The 20,772-nt window shown below is 39.6% G+C and overlaps 1 protein-coding gene across 1 annotated transcript in view; it reads left to right on the top strand.

Moving 5' to 3' along the window:
* The window catches only part of CPAMD8 (C3 and PZP like alpha-2-macroglobulin domain containing 8), a 276,510-nt gene that overhangs the window by 250,817 nt on the left and 4,921 nt on the right, over positions 1 to 20,772 (top strand). Inside the window, exons 37-42 of the mRNA XM_053702891.1 lie at positions 4,049 to 4,123; positions 7,216 to 7,321; positions 7,730 to 7,840; positions 8,509 to 8,721; positions 18,079 to 18,150; positions 19,234 to 19,405. Of these exons, the coding sequence (XP_053558866.1) occupies positions 4,049 to 4,123; positions 7,216 to 7,321; positions 7,730 to 7,840; positions 8,509 to 8,721; positions 18,079 to 18,150; positions 19,234 to 19,405 (749 nt within the window). The remainder of the gene's footprint in view (positions 1 to 4,048; positions 4,124 to 7,215; positions 7,322 to 7,729; positions 7,841 to 8,508; positions 8,722 to 18,078; positions 18,151 to 19,233; positions 19,406 to 20,772) is intronic.

The following is a 20,772-nucleotide window of genomic DNA, read 5'->3' on the forward strand; positions in this document are numbered from 1 at the left end:
TACTTAAGCAGATAAACAATTTAGTCTTTCTTATCACTTGGGCGTCTGCTCTCTGGATGTGATTAAACCATGTGAATGTTTATCACTAAACTTAATTACAGTACACAATAGCTGAGGCTACCAACCTTGTCTTTAGAAAATAGATTCTTAAAGCTGAACAAAGTTAACTCTTTCAGTACTGACAGAAGGGTCTGTCACATAGCTCCCCCCTAGTGGAACACTCCGGCAGACCCGGCTTGACCCTTTGGCGGGTCAACCTGGGGATGACCGGACTATGAGGTGGTAGGCATGTCAGTTTGCCGGGACAATCCATCTGTATTCCCGTTATGAGAGAGAATTCCTGCCTGTATAAATAAGGGTTCAACTTCTTCAGTGCCCAGACCAGGGCTAAACAGTCCTTCAAAATCTCATCAGCTTATTTACGTGGTTTTTGTACCTGCTCTTTATAGGTATCCACAATCCCTTCATACTGACATAGGGTGCCCTTGATTTGCTGCACCTCACTATGAGCCAACGTCAGCTTCTCCTCCAGTGTCGCTAAGTTTGTCGTTAATGTTTCATGTTCCACTCTCAAGCTGGTGTTTTCTGCAGTCTGTCGGTGCAGCTTGTCTAGCAGAGATTCACGTTCTAAACGCGCTTTTTCCTCTGCACTCCTCTTCTCTCCCGCTAGCACTGTTACGTGATTGTTTAACGTGACCATTTCATCCTCTACTTGACTCTTCTCCTTCATCAGCGCATTGTAACGGGACTTCCACGTATCAATAGCGGATAGAGATTTACTGAGCTCAGCGTCCTGGGGCTTAGCAGCAGGTGGGTCAGTCTCTGCGGCATGGATCTGGGCACGGGTAGTCACAGGGTTAACATTGGTGGGACCCATGGGAGCATAGGCAGAAACAAGGGGGGCCAAGTTATTTCCAAGGAGAACATCAGCAGGTAAGTCCTTCTTGACCCCCACATTCACAGGTCTAGCGCCCCCTCCCCAATCCAAATGTAACTGGGCAACAGGTAGGCGGAACACAGCGCCCCCTGCTACCCTCACAGCCACAGTGTCTCCAGTGTGCTGTTTCTCAGACACCAAGTTCTTTTGAAGCAAGGTCATGGTAGCACCAGTATCCCGTAGACCACTGACCTCCTTCCCATTCACTTTAACCAGTTGCCGGTTATTCCAGTGGGCAGCTTGCACGGGGTCTGCATCATGTAGGATGCCCCACCATTCTTGCTCCTCTACGTAGTGGGCCGCAGGCTGAGGGTTACGTGGGATTCTGCCGGCGGGTCTTCTCCAGGACTGTGCTTGGTTCGCTGCGTTTAGGGGACACTCTGGTCTTTTGTGCCCAAGTTGCTTACATCCAAAGCACCGAATAGGTTGTGAGTAGCCCCGCGAATTGAACCGGGCTCTCTGAGGGTAGTTCGTGGCCGGAGGCCGTGTGGTATAGCGGTGCGCCGGGGGTTGGTAACTGGCAGCTGCTGGGGTGACTGGGGGTCTGTACTCCACTCTAGCAGGGGGCTTAGTGGTAGCAGTGTCCAGTTTGCGGGCATCCGTATACTCATCTGCCAGGCGAGCAGCTTCATGCAGGGTGGAGGGTTTACGGTCCCGAACCCACTCTCTAACTCCTGCTGATAACTTGTCAAAGCAATGTTCCAACAGGAATAGCTGCAGCACCTCTTCCCCAGATACGGCTTGGCACCCCGCCATCCAGTAAGATGCTGTGCGGTGCACCTTATATGCCCACTCAACGTAGGAATCACCAGCTAATTTAACAGTGTCTCTGAACCGCCTCCGGTATGCCTCCGGTGTAACCGCATACCTGGAGAGCAGAGCCTCTTTTACAGTATTATAATCCCCGACTTCCTCATCTGTAATGGCCCGAAAAGCCTCTCTGGCCTGGCCGGATAATTTTCCGGATAATATCGTGACCCAGTCCTCTGCGGGTACCTGGTGTAGTGCACATTGCCTCTCAAAATCCACAAGGTACCCATCAATCTCTCCTTCTGTTTCCAGGAAGTTTTTAAAAGCTGCAAAATTTACTTTTCTCTTTTCCACTGGGGTTGCTGTGACTTGGGCTGCTGCAGCGCCGCTTTGGCGAAGTAGGTTGGCCTCCACAGCTGCTATGACCCGGTCGATAATGTCTGCAGATGGGTTGGGGCCATAATGTGCCAGTCTTATTTTAACCGCCCGATCAAAACTTGCTTCTTCTGGGGTTCTGTCTGATATGCTGGGCCCATTGGTTCCTTCTGTCCCTGGTACTCCTTCCATCTTAGTCAGTATTGTAAAAATCCCCCTCTTCCTGAGGTTACTGGCTTGTGTAGTTGCTCTTCTGGGCGATAAGGATCATCCCGTCGCTTGCCACCAATTGTTACGGTACCAACAGGATACCAAGGGTTAATACCAGATGGAAAATGCCTTGAATGTGAGATCAGCAACTCACAACCCAGCTAATTCCCCCCTCAAACATGAGACCAGGCTCCACATTGAAGGTTAAAACAGAATGCACTTTATTGAAGGCTATATGCCTGGATGTGATTAAACAATGTGAATGTTTATCACTAAACTTAATTACAGTACACAATAGCTGAGGCTAGCAACCTTGTCTTTAGAAAATAGCTTCTTAAAGCTGAACAAAGTTAACTCTTTCAGTACTGACAGAAGGGTCTGTCACATATATATATACTGATTGTCATTGGCTCGCCCATGTGTTCAGTTAGAAACCAGTAGTGCATTGCTGCTCCTTCAACAAATGATACAAAGACAATGAAGGAAATTTGATAATAGAAGTAAACTGGAAAGTTGTTTAAAATTGTATGTTCTACCTAAATCATGAAAGGGGTTTCATGTCCCTTTAAAGGAGATACAACGGGTTGTCAGCATGTGCACTGAACTTAAATAATGTAAAAGTATAGTCACTACACGATCTGCAACCCTCAGAATAGTATGAAAAGGAGTTTAAATGAGATGTAGTAGCCAGCGCATCTTTGTTAGAATGATCACCAAAAGAGATGTCAGTACCAGCTTCTCTCGTAATCTATTTCACTCACAGAGAAATGGTAGTGGATTAAGCTGGAACACGGGATAAATAAAATGGGTATTTCCATGAAAGGTTGTGTTCTAAATGTGTTTTAGATTGTTCATTTTGACACAATAAAGTAAGGATAGAAGGAACATAAGGTTTAATATGTCCAAGAGACAGAGAAAACACACCCTGACGAGTAAAGATATTTAGAAGTATAATCATTGGTTCTGACCTTAGAAAAAAGCCTAAAGGCAAAATACGTATAATGGTTGCCAAATGTGGGGTTGGAATGTAAGTTGGTCAAACAGAAGAGCATCGTGGGAGATTTTCTAAAGTAGTCTATAATGAGGGATTTAAGATGGGACATTGTTGAGAATGAGAGGCAGAAATTGCATAATGAGCTAGTTTATTAAAACAGTTAACAGGAGAAAAGGCAGTTGATTATGTGATCTAAAAAATCTGTAAATGAATTTAGGATGCTTTTCCTGTAGAAGACCAGCAAGTGACCAGGATCCTCTGAGATTAGCCAAGTGACTGAGAGAAGGAAAACAGAGAGAAAGTGTGATTCTAAGAGGATTTAAATAGAGTTTTAGAAGAGGAGGAGAGGAGCACAATGCTGGTTTTGGATATTGTGACTTGTTTGCTTTGGCTGTTATTATGTATTGTGTTTTACAATGTCATGTATTGTGTATTATTCTGTACATAGACAGATTTATGTAGTGATGTAAGCTATACTGACAATAATTAAATACCTTTTCCATATAATAATTGCAGGTGTCTGTTTTACAAGACATAATCAAAATTTTGCTTTGAACTTTTATGATTTTTTTTTAATTCTTAAGCTTTATTTATTCCTGTGGTGAATCATCCAGGCCAGGGTCTAGTCTTTAGCTAGTTTTGTCCTACACTGCTTTTGTCCATGTATCAACACACAGTATAATGAACACTACTCTCTAGATTATAAGTACCTATACTATTGATAACCAAGAATGGTTCATTTTTATTATATATAGGTTTTTTGTTTGTATTTTTCATTTTAGCTGTTGATGAACAAACAGATAGGACTGAAACGCTATGAGGTTGATGGAAGAAAAGTGCTGTTTTATTTTGATGAGGTAAGTTTTTTTTTATTACATCTTTAATCCATTTCTATTAAAGGGATAGTAAAGTCCAAATTAAACTTTCATGATTTAAATGGGGCATGTCATTTTAAACAACTTTCTAATGTACTTTTATCATCAAATTTTGTTTGTTCTCTTGATGTTCTTACTTGAAAGCTAAACCTAGGTAGGCTCATATGCTAATTTCTAAGCCCTTGAAGGCCGCCTCTGCATTTAGTTAGTTCATGTGTTTCATATAGATAATATTGTGCTCAGGCACGTGAAGTTATTTAAGAGTCAGCACTAATTGTCTGAAATGCAAGTCTGTCAAAACATCTGAGATAAGGAGGCAGTCTGCAGAAGCTTAGATACAAGGTGATGACAGAGGTAAAAAGTACATTTCTATAACAGTGTTGGTTATGCAAAACTGGGGAATGGAAAATAAAGGGAATGTCTATCTTTTTAAACAATAAAATTTTTGTTGTTTACTATCCCTTTAATATTGTATTTTACATTCTTTTGAAATTTGCTCATTGTATTGGCCCAAAATTATTGAAGTGACACTGAAGTAATACAGCACCATTTCTACTGACAAAGTAATTGTTATTGTTGCATGTATTTAAAACTAATATATACTTTTTGTATATAGCAGACTATGAAATTTGGATATTTGAAATAAGGAAACTTATTTCTTAAAAAACAACCAAAAAAACAATGCATTAAAATAAAGCACAATCATAACTTTAAAGGGACACTAAACCCACATTTGTTCTTTAATGATTCAGACAGAGCATGCACTTTTAAGCAACTTTCTAATTTACTCCTACTATCAATTTTTCTTCATTCTCTTGCTATCTTTATTTAAAAAGCAGTCATTTAAAGCTTAGGAGCCGGCCCATTTTAGGTTCAGCACCCTGGATAGCGCTTGCTTATTTGTGGCTACATTTAACAAACCAATAAGCAAGCATAACCCAGATTCTCAACCAAAAATGGGCCGGCTCTTAAGCTTTACATTCCTACTTTTTAAATAAAGATAACTAGAGAACAAAGAAAATTTGACAATAGGAGTAAATTAGAACGTTGCTTAAAATTGCATGCTCTATATGAATCGTTAAAGAGAAAAAATTGGGTTTAGTGTCCCTTTAAAGAACATTTATGACAGACTGCATGGCAAATAAAAGTGGTATTTTAAACTGTAGACAACATTGCAAATACTATTACATGCAATATACCTGATTTAAAAAAAATTATTTTCTTAAAACTGCTAAAGTGAAACTAGTCCACATAGGAAAGTTATCTAAAGCTATCCGCTTTGGTGAGATTATCTAAGAAATGTCATCAGTACTGTGAGGTCCCTCAAAGAATTTTAGAAAATGTAAAAATGTTAGCTTGAGAGCTGTTTATCTGGTTTTGTATAGTTCTGGGTGTGAATGAGATACAACACACACATTGCAATATAATGCTCCTTCCAAAACAACAGATTTTGCGTGATTGCTTTCCATGCTGGCGAGTTTTTGCTCAGTAGGCTCTAAGACCTTTAAATCTTCATAAATCAATCAGTCAAACAAAAAGTGGTGTCTTCATAGATGGACATTGCCTACTCATCTGAGACAAAGTCAAAACCTTCAACATCCAGCTTTGCTGATCATGACTAAAGACAACAGCATTTATAGCAGAGGAGTCATGTGCTGCTCTGAGCTTTAGAAATATGTTTGTAAAAGAAAAGCCACACAAAACTAAATGTAAACATGCAAGCTTTATTTATGGCGCATTGAAACCCAAATATTTTCTTTCAATTTTTAACAACTTTCTAATTGACTTCTATTATCTAATTTGCTTCATTCTCTTGATATTCTTTGCTGAAAAGCATATCTAGATAAATTGGAATGTTGTTTAAAATTGTATTCTCTATCTGAATCATGAAAGAAAATTTTGGGGTTTAGTGTCCCTTTAATGTTCTAAAGGTCTGATCATAGTCCCTGAAGAATCTCTAAATAGTTACATTTTCCCATATAGGGGTATATGTATCAAAGGTCTGGTGGACTCCAATAGTGCGGATCCGTATTCAGCATTGCACCACCAGCTCTTGTGAGCTGCTGGTGCAACACCGCCCCCTGCAGATTCGCGGCCAATCGGCCGCCAGCAGGGAGGTGTCAATCAACCCGATCGTACTCGATTGGGTTGATTTTCGCCAATGTGTGTCTGCCTGCTCAGAGCAGGCGGACAGGTTATGGAGCAGCGGTCTTTAGACCTCTGCTTCATAACTGCTGCTTTTGGCGACCCTGCAGGCTCACCAGAAGCAAAGGCCCTCAGGCTCCATCCAGAGCTTGATAAATGGGCCCCATAGTCTTATTCTGCCCATATTGGCTCAGTGTATGGTGAGCTCTTGTATTCTCCCTATAATTATGTCAAATGGCAAAAGCAAATTAAATACACATTAGTAATTCAAGCCCCATTGAGTTCAGATGTTTAATCCATGAGTATATATCTTTATCTTTTTTGTATTCACATTTGTTTCTCTTGTATAGTTCCTTCAATTTTCTAATATTTTCTTTGTTTAAAGGTTGAACTGGGATATAGAGATTGGTACTGTGATGTGGGAAAACTTTTTGTTCCACCCCACCACCTGCAAATGAGCTGAATAATGCATCAGTGATGAATATACTTTGTATTTGCCATCTGAAATGACAGAATAGATTTAGAATTTTATTTAAAAAAAATCCTTTGAAATATAATTTGCTAGTTATTGTACAATAAAAAACTCTGCATAACTAGAGAATTTTTTTTTTCTCAACATTGTCCATTGGTGTCATTATTTCACTGGATGCCACAGAGTATACTGATTAAAGGAATATACAGGACAATGTTATTTGTTTTGACAAAAGATATTTTAAGCAGGTCTCCCCATATACACATTTAATATTTCCTTTGAAGTTATTAGTAAAGTAAAATAACTTTTCCACTCACCCGTGTTGTTTATTCATTGGTCAGTGTGGTACATCCCAATAGCCACTCTGTATTTATTTTTCCGAGACTTGATAGGGGTTGATAGCGAAAACGTATTGTTTACCCATAGTTACTGATCTGAAACTCTTTTTTCATTTTAGATCCCCAGTCAGTGTATGACCTGTGTACAGCTGCAAGCTTTCAGGGAATATATTATGGGGAAAACTGCTCCAGTTCCAGTCAAAATTTATGACTATTATGAGCCAAGTAAGTGTTTTCTAACTAGGTTAAACCTTCCTAGTACTATTTTATCATACTACTCTATTGCCTTTAGTATGTGTGATGAGTTAGGTACTGCAAGCACTGAAGTATTTCTGTCTTTTGCTTTATGATGGTTACATTATCTGTGGCCACCATTTGCTGCACATCATTCTGTGGGGGATATTTATCAAAGGTCTGGCAGACCTGATCCGACAGTGCGGATCAGGTCCGCCAGACCTCGCTGAATACAGAGAGCAATACACTCTCGGTATTCAGCATTGCACCAGCAGGTTATTGAGCAGCGATCCGGATCTTGATAACTGGGCCCCTGTGTATCTATAGCTTTTATTGGAATAATGTATCTGTATATGCTAGGGTGAACTCTAACCTTTCTCTGTCCCAATTCACACACAGCATTTGAAGCCACCAGATTTTATAATGCAAGTGAGAATAGCCCACTGTCAAGGGAATTGTGTGATGGCACCATGTGTAATGAGGTAGAGAGCTCCAGAAGTCAGATAACTGGTAAGAATAAATATTAAAACCATGAGTGTTTGCCATTTATGACATTGCATTGCCCTCTATCCTCATATCCCTTTCTTCTCTTCCACACACCTTCCCTGCTTTCTGAACCTCCGTGTCTTTCCTCTATCAACTATTAAATTGATAGTGAAGTCAAAATGAAGCTTTCATGATTCAGAGAGAGTATGCAATTTTAAACAACCTTCTTTTTATCCTTTGTTAAAGAGTAGGCCCAGGAGCAGTTGTGCACTACTCAGAGCTAGCTGAGCATATCTGTTTAGCTGAGCATATCATTGTCAGCCAAAGACAAGAGGCATATATGTGAAGCCATCAATAACCAGCTAGCCCCAACCAGTGCATTGCTGCTCTTCAGCCTATCTAGGTATGCTTTTCAATACAGCATAGCAAGCGAACAAAGCAAATTTTACTATCACTTTAACCCCTCCCCCTTCACGCTGAAATTCTCTTCTTTATATCTCACTCTGTACTAACGCCATCTAATTTTTATGCCTAACCTAGATTTCCAAATTGTATTGATATCTTTAACTATCTCTTAAACCCTTTGTATATGTTCCACTTATTCTAAACACCACACATCTCATGCCCACCATATTCTTTACATCTCCCTTTCATGTTACATCATCCGTGTGGGTTTTGTGTCTCTGTTTCAGGTTTTGCTCCCTCTAGCGCCTGCAGTGGTGCATATTCCTGTCCAGAGGAGGGGCACTTTGAGCGTTGTATGTGCTACCGAGACTGTGGTTATGATGGGGATCCAGTGTGTGGTTCTGATGGCATCATTTACCAAAACCAGTGCCAAATGGAAGTAACAGCCTGTAGAAACAACACCAGGATTGAACGTGTGACAATGTCACAATGCACTTCAGGTAAAGGTCAACACTTCGCAATACTTATATTAGTAGTTGTAATTACGGAAATACCAACGCTTTATCAAGACACTGTAAGCCATGAGTGACAGTTATATTATAAATAGATAATAGCCTTCATTCAGTCCATCAGGTGAGTTATTATGAATGGGAATTGTAGCAGGTACAGTGTTCCATGCACAGTAGAAGCTCTCTCTGAAACAGTCCTATCTTTTACTAGAAGCTTTTCTCCTTATACATATATATTGCATTGTATACATGTCCCTGTACTCCTGGTGCGTGTAAGTTAGCATATGGTTATAGTTCTAATGCTGGTGGTACAGTCATTCATGTTCTTCTCCTGGCCCTGTGTAAGCAGCATAACCTCCTAAAATCTACAGATTCTTCCCAGTTGATATGTGTCTCATTCGGAAGATCCAAGCTTCACTCACACTCTCACTGGATCCCATAAAGCGAGCCATGCAAGCACTTGTTTCTTGACTCTGAACATTGGATTGACTTCTTTTTCCTCCCTTTCTTTTCCCTCACGTATGCACCAAGTCACACTCGTTCACAGTGCCACTCAAACTCTCCACTCTCTGTAAATACAATCTCAGGGCTCATAAGGCAATCATGCTATATAAAAAGAAATAAATGTGAGAATTTATAATAAAAAATGGTTATTGTATGCATATGTTACAAATGTGTAATCTGTATGTATACATATATACATCATCTATTGTTGCTCTACAAAAAGAATATTTTATTTATATATGTGTCTGTTTTGGGCAGAACCATTTATTACAAATGTTTTGAGTATGTAAATTATTTATTTTGTATGTATTCTTGTGAAAATATCTAATAGGTATTTATGTATAAAAGTGACCAGTGTCTACATATCCTGCTGACATATGTGCTTGAGTTTATTTTCTTTTCTTTTTTTTATTTTTAAACACGTGACTTTATTTAGAGGTGGTGTACAAAAATGTAATGGTTATGGAGCACAAATTTCACTTGGGTATTATCCATAATGTTTGTGCATAGTTTAATATTTTGTATCCTAGCATTATTTCTCTTGTTAAGTGTATCCAGTCCACGGATCATCCATTACTTATGGGATATTAACTCCTCCCCAACAGGAAGTGCAAGAGGATTCACCCAGCAGAGCTGCTATATAGCTCCTCCCCTAACTGCCATTACCAGTCATTCTCTTGCACCCAACGAATAGATAGGATGTGTGAGAGGACTGTGGTGATTATACTTAGTTTCATACCTTCAATCAAAAGTTTGTTATTTTATAATAGCACCGGAGTGTGTTATTCCTTCTCTGGTAGAATTTGAAGAAGAATCTACCTGAGTTTTTACTATGATTTTAGCCGGCGTAGTTAAGATCATATTGCTGTTTCTCTGCCATCTGAGGAGAGGTAAACTTCAGATCAGGGGACAGCGGGCAGATTAATCTGCAAAGAGGTATGTAGCAGCTTATTATTTTCTGACAATGGAATTGATGAGAAAATTCTGCCATACCGATATAATGTAAACTCAGCCTTAAATGCAGTAGCAGCAACTGGTATCAGGCTGTCATGTATGTATATTTTACACTTCAGTATTCTGGGGAATGGCACTTCACTGGAATTATACTGTATGCATAAAACTTTAGCCTAATTTGCAGGGACTAGCAACAGGCTTTTTAATAACACTCAATTTATTAATGTTAAACGTTTTTTGCTGGCATGTAAAATCGTTTAATTTTCTGAGGTACTGGGTGAAAAAATGTTTTGGGCACTATTTTTTTCCACTTGGCAGTCGTTTTATTTAATTTATGACAGTTTACTGATCTCTCTCACTGTTGTGTGTGAGGGGGAGGGGCCTTTTTTTTGGTGCCTTTGCTACGCATCAAAAAATTCAGTCAGAAGTTTATTGTCTTCCCTGCATGATCCGGTTCATCTCTACAGAACTCAGGGGTCTTCAAAACTTGTTTTGAGGGAGATAATCACTCACAGCAGAGCTGTGAGATTGTAGTTGACTGTGATAAAAAAACGTTTATTTCTGTATTTTTTTTTTTTTCTGCTATCAGGGTTAGTTATCCTTTGCTAATGGGAGCAATCCTTTGCTAAAATTGTGTTTTTTACAAAGATTTGATGCTATAACTTTTCAGTTTATTAATTTTCAACTGTCATAACTTTTTCTGTGCTTCTTATAGGCACAGTACGTTTTCATATTATAGTAAATTACTTGAAAAGTATTTCCAAGTTGCTAGTTTATTTGCTAGTGTGTTAAACATGTCTGATTCAGAGGAAGATATCTGTGCTATATGTGCTAAAGCCAAAGTGGAGCCCAATAGAAATTTATGTACTAACTGTATTGATGCTACTTTAAATAAAAGTCAATCTGTACAAATTGAACATATTTCACCAAACAACGAGGGGAGAGTTATGCCGACTAACTCGCCTCACGTGTCAGTACCTGCATCTCCCGCTCGGGAGGTGCGTGATATTGTAGCGCCGAGTACATCTGGGAGGCCATTACAAATCACATTACAGGATATGGCTACTGTTATGACTGAAGTTTTGGCTAAATTACCAGAACTAAGAGGTAAGCGTGATCACTCTGGGGTGAGAACAGAGTGCGCTGATAATATTAGGGCCATGTCAGACACTGCGTCACAATTTGCAGAACATGAGGACGGAGAGCTTCATTCTGCGGGTGACGGTTCTGATCCAAACAAACTGGATTCAGATATTTCAAATTTTAAATTTAAGCTGGAAAACCTCTGTGTATTACTAGGGGAGGTGTTAGCGGCTCTGAATGATTGTAACACAGTTGCAATACCAGAGAAAATGTGTAGGTTGGATAAATATTTTGCGGTACCGGCGAGTACTGACGTTTTTCCTATACCTAAGAGACTTACTGAAATTGTTACTAAGGAGTGGGATAGACCCGGTGTGCCGTTCTCACCCCCTCCGATATTTAGAAAGATGTTTCCAATAGACGCCACCACACGGGACTTATGGCAAACGGTCCCTAAGGTGGAGGGAGCAGTTTCTACTTTAGCTAAGCGTACCACTATCCCGGTGGAGGATAGCTGTGCCTTTTCAGATCCAATGGATAAAAAGTTAGAGGGTTACCTTAAGAAAATGTTTGTTCAACAAGGTTTTATATTGCAACCTCTTGCATGCATTGCGCCTGTCACGGCTGCAGCAGCATTTTGGTTTGAGTCTCTGGAAGAGACACTTGAATCAGCTCCATTAGATGAGATTACACACAAGCTTAAAGCCCTTAAGTTAGCTAACTCATTTATTTCAGATGCCGTAGTACATTTAACTAAACTTACGGCTAAGAATTCCGGATTCGCCATTCAGGCACGCAGAGCACTGTGGCTAAAATCCTGGTCAGCTGACGTTACTTCTAAATCTAAATTGCTTAATATACCTTTCAAAGGGCAGACCTTATTCGGGCCCGGGTTGAAAGAAATTATCGCTGACATTACAGGAGGTAAAGGCCATGCCCTGCCTCAAGACAGAGCCAAACCTAAGGCTAGACAGTCTAATTTTCGTTCCTTTCGTAATTTCAAAGCAGGAGCAGCATCAACTTCCTCTGCACCAAAACAGGAAGGAGCTGTTGCTCGCTACAGACAAGGCTGGAGACCTAACCAGTCCTGGAACAAGGGCAAGCAGGCCAGGAAACCTGCTGCTGCCCCTAAGACAGCATGAATCGAGGGCCCCCGATCCGGGAACGGATCTAGTGGGGGGCAGACTTTCTCTCTTCGCCCAGGCTTGGGCAAGAGATGTCCAGGATCCCTGGGCGTTAGAGATCATATCTCAGGGATACCTTCTAGACTTCAAATTCTCTCCCCCAAGAGGGAGATTTCATCTGTCAAGGTTGTCAACAAACCAAATAAAGAAAGAGGCGTTTCTACGCTGCGTACAAGATCTTTTATTAATGGGAGTGATCCATCCGGTTCCGCGGTCGGAACAAGGACAAGGGTTTTACTCAAATCTGTTTGTGGTTCCCAAAAAAGAGGGAACTTTCAGGCCAATCTTGGATTTAAAGATCCTAAACAAATTCCTAAGAGTTCCATCGTTCAAAATGGAAACTATTCGGACAATTTTACCCATGATCCAAAAGGGTCAGTACATGACCACAGTGGATTTAAAGGATGCTTACCTTCACATACCGATTCACAAAGATCATTACCGGTATCTAAGGTTTGCCTTTCTAGACAGGCATTACCAGTTTGTAGCTCTTCCATTCGGATTGGCTACGGCTCTGAGAATCTTCACAAAGGTTCTGTGTGCTCTTCTGGCGGTACTAAGACCGCGAGGAATTGCGGTAGCTCCGTACCTAGACGACATTCTGATACAAGCTTCAAGCTTTCAAACTGCCAAGTCTCATACAGAGTTAGTACTGGCATTTCTAAGGTCGCATGGATGGAAGGTGAACGAAAAGAAGAGTTCTCTCTTTCCACTCACAAGAGTTCCCTTCTTGGGGACTCTTATAGATTCTGTAGAAATGAAGATTTACCTGACAGAAGACAGGTTAAAGCTTCAAAATGCATGCCGTGTCCTTCATTCCATTCAACACCCGTCAGTAGCTCAATGCATGGAGGTGATCGGCTTAATGGTAGCAGCAATGGACATAGTACCCTTTGCACGTCTACATCTCAGACCGCTGCAATTGTGCATGCTAAGTCAGTGGAATGGGGATTACTCAGACTTGTCCCCTACTCTGAATCTGGATCAAGAGACCAGAAATTCTCTTCTATGGTGGCTTTCTCGGCCACATCTGTCCAAGGGGATGCCATTCAGCAGGCCGGACTGGACAATTGTAACAGCAGACGCCAGCCTACTAGGTTGGGGCGCTGTCTGAAATTCTCTGAAGGCTCAGGGACAATGGAATCAGGAGGAGAGTCTCCTACCAATAAACATTCTGGAATTGAGAGCAGTTCTCAATGCCCTTCTGGCTTGGCCCCAGTTAACAACTCGGGGGTTCATCAGGTTTCAGTCGGACAACATCACGACTGTAGCTTACATCAACCATCAGGGAGGGACAAGAAGCTCCCTAGCAATGATGGAAGTATCAAAGATAATTCGCTGGGCAGAGTCTCACTCTTGCCACCTGTCAGCAATCCACATCCCGGGAGTGGAGAACTGGGAGGCGGATTTCTTAAGTCGTCAGACTTTTCATCCGGGGGAGTGGGAACTTCATCCGGAGGTCTTTGCCCAAATACTTCGACGTTGGGGCAAACCAGAGATAGATCTCATGGCGTCTCGACAGAACGCCAAGCTTCCTCGTTACGGGTCCAGATCTAGGGATCCGGGAGCGGTTCTGATAGATGCTTTGACAGCACCTTGGACCTTCGGAATGGCTTATGTGTTTCCACCCTTCCCGATGCTTCCTCGATTGATTGCCAGAATCAAACAGGAGAGAGTATCAGTGATTCTAATAACGCCTGCATGGCCACGCAGGACTTGGTATGCAGATCTAGTGGACATGTCATCCTGTCCACCTTGGTCGCTACCTCTGAAACAGGACCTTCTGATCCAGGGTCCCTTCAAACATCAAAATCTAATTTCTCTGAAGCTGACTGCTTGGAAATTGAACGCTTGATTTTATCAAAACGTGGTTTTTCTGAGTCAGTTATTGATACCTTAATACAGGCTAGGAAGCCTGTTCCTAGAAAGATTTACCATAAGATATGGCGCAAATACTTATATTGGTGCGAATCCAAGAGTTACTCATGGAGTAAGGTTAGGATTCCAAGGATATTGTCTTTTCTACAAGAAGGTTTAGAAAAGGGGTTATCCGCTAGTTCCTTAAAGGGACAGATTTCAGCTCTGTCCATTCTTTTACACAAAAGTCTGTCAGAAGTTCCGGACGTTCAAGCTTTTTGTCAGGCTTTAGCTAGGATCAAGCCTGTGTTTAAAACTGTTGCTCCACCATGGAGTTTGAACTTAGTTCTTAATGTTTTACAGGGGGTTCCGTTTGAACCCCTTCATTCCATTGATATCAAGTTGTTATCTTGGAAAGTTCTGTTTTTAATGGCGATTTCCTCGGCTCAAAGAGTCTCTGAGTTATCTGCCTTACATTGTGATTCTCTTTATCTGATTTTTCATTCAGACAAGGTAGTTCTGCGTACTAAACCTGGGTTCCTACCTAAGGTGGTCACTAACAGGAATATCAATCAAGAGATTGTGGTTACATCTTTGTGTCCTAATCCTTCTTCGAAAAAGGAACGTCTGCTACACAATCTAGATGTAGTCCGTGCCCTGAAATTTTATCTACAGGCAACTAAGGATTTTCGACAAACGTCTTCCCTGTTTGTCGTTTATTCTGGTCAGAGGAGAGGTCAAAAAGCTTCAGCTACCTCTCTCTCCTTTTGGCTTCGTAGCATAATACGGTTAGCCTATGAGACTGCTGGACAGCAGCCTCCTGAAAGAATTACAGCACATTCTACTAGAGCTGTGGCTTCCACTTGGGCCTTTAAGAATGAGGCTTCTGTTGAACAGATTTGCAAGGCTGCAACTTGGTCTTCTCTTCATACTTTTTCCAAATTTTACAAATTTGACACTTTTGCTTCTTCGGAGGCTGTTTTTGGGAGAAAGGTTCTTCAGGCAGTGGTTCCTTCCGTATAAAGAGCCTGCCTGTCCCTCCCGTCATCCGTGTACTTTAGCTTTGGTATTGGTATCCCATAAGTAATGGATGATCCGTGGACTGGATACACTTAACAAGAGAAAACATAATTTATGCTTACCTGATAAATTTATTTCTCTTGTAGTGTATCCAGTCCACGGCCCGCCCTGTCACTTTAAGGCAGGTAATTTTTCCATTAAACTACAGTCACCACTGTACCCTATGGTTTTCCTTTCTCTGCATGTTTTCGGTCGAATGACTGGTAATGGCAGTTAGGGGAGGAGCTATATAGCAGCTCTGCTGGGTGAATCCTCTTGCACTTCCTGTTGGGGAGGAGTTAATATCCCATAAGTAATGGATGATCCGTGGACTGGATACACTACAAGAGAAATAAATTTATCAGGTAAGCATAAATTATGTTTTTTTGGAGCAGTGCACATTGCACCAGTCTTGTCTTTTCTGGTGAAATCTTCATTCATGGTACAACAGGTTCCTCTTGTTGTCATTCCTTACTCTGGCTCTTCTCTGTCTTTTTCTTGTTACTATACAAGTGATATAGTATTTTTTTTATTCCTATTGGCCTAATGTAAATTTAAATAATCCAATAGGAATAGTCATTAATCCTATTGGTTGATTTTAAAATTCAAAATTAGCTGGTTTCTTGAGGTTGGATTATGATTGTTTAGGGGTTAATAACTGTGGGGGGTAAGAAGAGTTGTAGTGGGGGGGGGGAAAGACTGCTTACATTAAGGGGCATATTTATCATGCTCCGTACGGAGCTTGAAGCTCTGTGTTTTGGCTCGCCGGAAACAGAAGTTATGAAGCAGCGGTCTAAAGACCACTGCTCCATAACCTGTCCGCCTGCTCTGAGGCAGCGGACAGACATTGCCAGAAATGAATACGATCGGGTTGATTGACACCAGTGTTAATTTTGCTGGCAAATTTCGATTTAGTGTTAGTGTTAGTCTTTTGACTAAAATGCCATTTTAGTTTTAGTCGTATTTTAGTCATCTGAATTGTTTTAGTTTTAGTCTAGTTTTAGTCGACTGAATCTCCAGTAGCTTTTAGTCGACTAAAATCTAAGGGGTTTAGTTAAAGTGTAATGCATTATTTAAGCATTTCTCTATCATTTGCAAACTGATTATATACTCCAGGAGTAAACATAACACCTGTTATTATTTATTGTATTAAGGTTTAAACCTGCAATACAGACACAGATTTAGCCGTTGTGATAGATAACATCTTTATTAAACTTACAATTAAATAAAATAAAGTTTCATAAACAAACAGAAGTGCAACTTTAAAATATAAAAAACAAAACTGTAAACTGTATTGGCTGTATTGAACAAATTACCCAATATAAAAACTCTAACAGTTCTCTGTTAATAATTAAAACAAGAATCAAGTAACTCAACACAACAAAAAGTTTCTGCAGCTAGCACAGGCACAGCATAACTTAAACCCATAATCGTGGGTTATATTTATTTCTATAGGAAGAATCAATTGATTGTTCACAGATTCAAAAAATTTTGGCAACGATATTAGCACTGCTCTAGAACTTCCAAACTCATTATATACTCCTGGAGTAAAGGTTTATTAACCTGTTTTATTTATGGTATTAAGGTTTGAACATGCAATACAGATTTAACAGATGTAACTGTTGTGGTATATAACATGTCTATCTTAAAATTTAATAAAATTAAGTTTTGTAAATTTTACAAAAGATCAGTTATTAGATATAGATTGATTATAACACCTTGCATAAAATGTTTTTGCCAGCAAATTTTGATTTAGTTTTAGTCATAGGCCCCTATTTATTAAAGGTTTTGCGGACCTGATCCGACACTGCGAATCAGGTCCGCAAGACCTCGCTAAATGCGGAGAGCAATACACTCTCCGCATTTAACATTGCACCAGCAGCTCACAAGAGCCGCCAGCAGGGAGGTGTCATTAAACCCGATCGTACTCAATCGGGTTGATTTCCGGCGATGTCTGTCCGCCTGCTCAGAGCAGGCGGACAGGTTATGGAGCAGCGGTCAGACCGCTGCTTCATAACTGGTGTTTCTGGAGTTTCTGGTTTCTGGCGTTTCTGGTGTTTCTGGCGAGTCTGAAGACTCGCCAGAAACACGGGCCCACAAGCTCCATACAGAGCTTGTTAAATAGGCCCCATAGTCTTTTGACTAAAATGTCATTTAGTTTTAGTCGTATTTTAGTCATCAGAATTTCTTTAGTTTTATACTCATTATAGTCTAGTTTTAGTTTGACGAAATTAACACTGATTGACACCCCTGCTAGCGGCCGATTGGCTGCGACTCTGCAGGGAGCGGCATTGCACCAACAGTTCACAAGAACTGCTGGTGCAATCGGACGTGATCCGCAATATCGGATCATGTCCGCTCGCACATTAATAAATAGGCCTCTGTGAGTTTATACCAGGTTTTAAAAAGTTTATAAAACTGATTTGTGAGGCCTTACACTTATTAACTAATACAGTGATAATGTTAATACCCCACATGTCTGATTAAGCAAACCGGGGATGAATACAGGGTAGAATTTGTATTACAGGATTCATTATGTATTGTAGGTATTGTTACACAGCTTTTGGAATAACACAAACAGAACAAATTGTACCAGTGATTTATATTTTGCCAAAGAGGCCTTAATGTGAAAACGGTGACAGAATTATATCCTAATCCTTTCATTGTCAGCAAATATTATAACTCCCTCTAAACATTTTTTGTGCAGATGAAGATGCATCTGAAGAGGAAGTGGGAATCCATGATGTTAAAGAAGAAAAGGCGCCACTTGGGAAAATGGGTAAACTTTATTCCTGTAATCCTGAAATTAAAAATAAAATACACATCAATCTCATACATAATGTGCAGTTCTTTTTTACTGAGCTGTTAAATTTGTGCCTTGAATAAATGAGGAAGGAAATTAAAAAACCCAGAGAGCTTATACCTAAATATGTATAAATATTTGTCAACAGATGCATAAAATTAGCAGTGACTGTTAATTACCTATCTGCTTTGGGATAGGTAAGATTCTCAGTTTGCATCATTCCCTTAAAGCAGACCATAAATCAGCAAAAAGATCCATGAGAACTAGTGTCAGCAAAACCTACTCAATCTTAATTGCTGTGCTGTCCATTTTTAAAGCTATGTAGTTAAGGGATTAAAAATTATGTAAACTATTAGGAATGGAAACGGAGGAAAGGAAATGGATAAAGAATATGATGGAGGTTTATAGTTAAATCTGAGGAATTGTATGCAGAAAAGGGAATTATTTTTCTTTTTATTTTTCTTTTAAGGACAAGAATGGTAGCTAGGACATATTACATAAAGATATAAGAATTATAATAAAAAAGATATGTTATATATTAAATAGTTATATGATATGAGGTATCAAAAATAAAACAGGGTATTGCAAAATATATATTAAACAAAAGAATGAATTATAGTGAGATCTATATAGGAGATATTATAGAAAGAGTTCTGTGAATGGAACAATAATAGGAGATGACTATAATGTTATAAAAAGCAATAGAATAACTTATAAAGAATAAACAGGGTTACAGGGACAGTTATAAGGATACATAGAAATAACAATGGTTATTAAGTTTGCCATACTGGACTCTTTACCAATGGGGTCTGATAAGGCATATGGCTAACAATGCTATAAGCCCTATGTTTTATCTGATAGGCAATACAGTTAATGACCCCATTCACCTCATTCTCTTGATCACTCGCTGGTTGTCTAGTATTTTTGTGGAGGATAGCTGGGAACCCTATTTGTTATATAGTGTAGGTAGAGAAAACAGGAAGTAGTTAGTGAATTACCAGTGATAGTGCATAGTGTACACGTAGTGCAATCTTCCAATGGTGTTTGTGTATTTTGTAGAAGAGGAGACCCCTGCACCCCAGTCTGAGGTATCTTACTATTCATATGAATATGACACTGATCCGTACGCTACAGACAATGAAGATGGCTTTGAGGTAGTGACAGAGCTTGTAAAAGCTACAAACTCTGCAGAAGATGCAGGACAAACACATACACTGGGAACTACAGAATGGTAAATACTCTGCCAAATAATCTTTTTTGACTTCTACTTTATATATTAAGAGTTTTCCTATTACAGCCCTTTCATTTTCGTAACAATACTTTTCTCTCATATTCTATCTATCTAGCACATAAAAGGACAGTCTTGCCAAAATTAAACTTTCATGATTCAGATAGGACATGCAATTTTAAACAACTTTCCAATTTACCTTTGTCATCAAATGTGCTTAGTTCTCTAGGTATTCTTTGTCGAAAGCTAAACCTAGGTAGGCTCATGAACTGATTTCTAAGCCGTTGAAGGCCATCTCTTATCATAGTGCATTTTGACAGTATCTCACAGTTATGCAGTGCTAGTTCATGTTTGCCATATAGATAACTGTGCTCATGCACGTGGAGTTACCTAGGAGTCAGCACTGATTGGCTAAAATGCAAGTCTGTCAAAAGAACTAAAATAAGGGGGCAGTCTGCAGAGGCTTAGATACAAGGTGATCACAGAGGTAAAAAGTATATTAATATAACTGTGTTGGTTATGCAAAACTGAGGAATGGGTAATAAAGGGATTATCTATCTTTTTAAACAATAAACATTTTCAAGTAGACTGTCCCTTTAACAAATGGATTGTCACTTTAATAGCACATAGAAAAAGGCATGTTTATTATCAAAAGGCCTGAACAACATCAGTCTTTCCATCTCTGCCCCCATGTACAATTAATTTGAAAGTTTCTTTCGCTGATCTTGAAGTTTGGAGATTTGCTCCTATCTTCTTTGTTCCTCTATTAAACATCAATGGTTTGTTCTTTTGACATACTTGTACTTTAGCCAATCAGTGCTGACTCCTAGGTAGCTGCACGGGAGTGAGCACAATGTTATCTATATGGCACTAGCTGTAAACAACTGTCAAAATGGTCTAAAATAAGAGGCGGCCTTCCAGGGCTTAGAAATTTGCATATGAGCCTACCTTAGTTTAGCTTTCAACAAAGAATACCAAAGAACAAAGCAAATTAGATGATAAAGGTAAATTGGAAAGTTGTTTAAAATTGCATATCCTATTTTAATCATGAAAGTTTAATTTTGACTAGACTGTCCCTTTAACCTTTTTGTGCAGGATTCTTTCTGAATATAAATTAGTGACACCTACATAAAAGGTCTAAAAAAACTTAAAGAATTTGCATGATTTTTCTCCATGCCAGTGAGTTTTTCGTCATCGGCCCTTATAATATTAATAACAGATTTATTTAAGAATGTATTTTGTTTTAGTCTCAAACATTTACAGTATAGTATTTAAGGAAGCAACCTTCTTTAAATGGACATAAAACAGGTTGAGATCTGTGCATATCCTTAAAGGGCTAATTAATTAAAATAGTTTGCATAAAATAATTG

This window comes from Bombina bombina, chromosome 2 (genome assembly GCF_027579735.1).
Source record: "Bombina bombina isolate aBomBom1 chromosome 2, aBomBom1.pri, whole genome shotgun sequence".
Classification (NCBI taxonomy): Eukaryota; Metazoa; Chordata; class Amphibia; order Anura; family Bombinatoridae; genus Bombina; species Bombina bombina.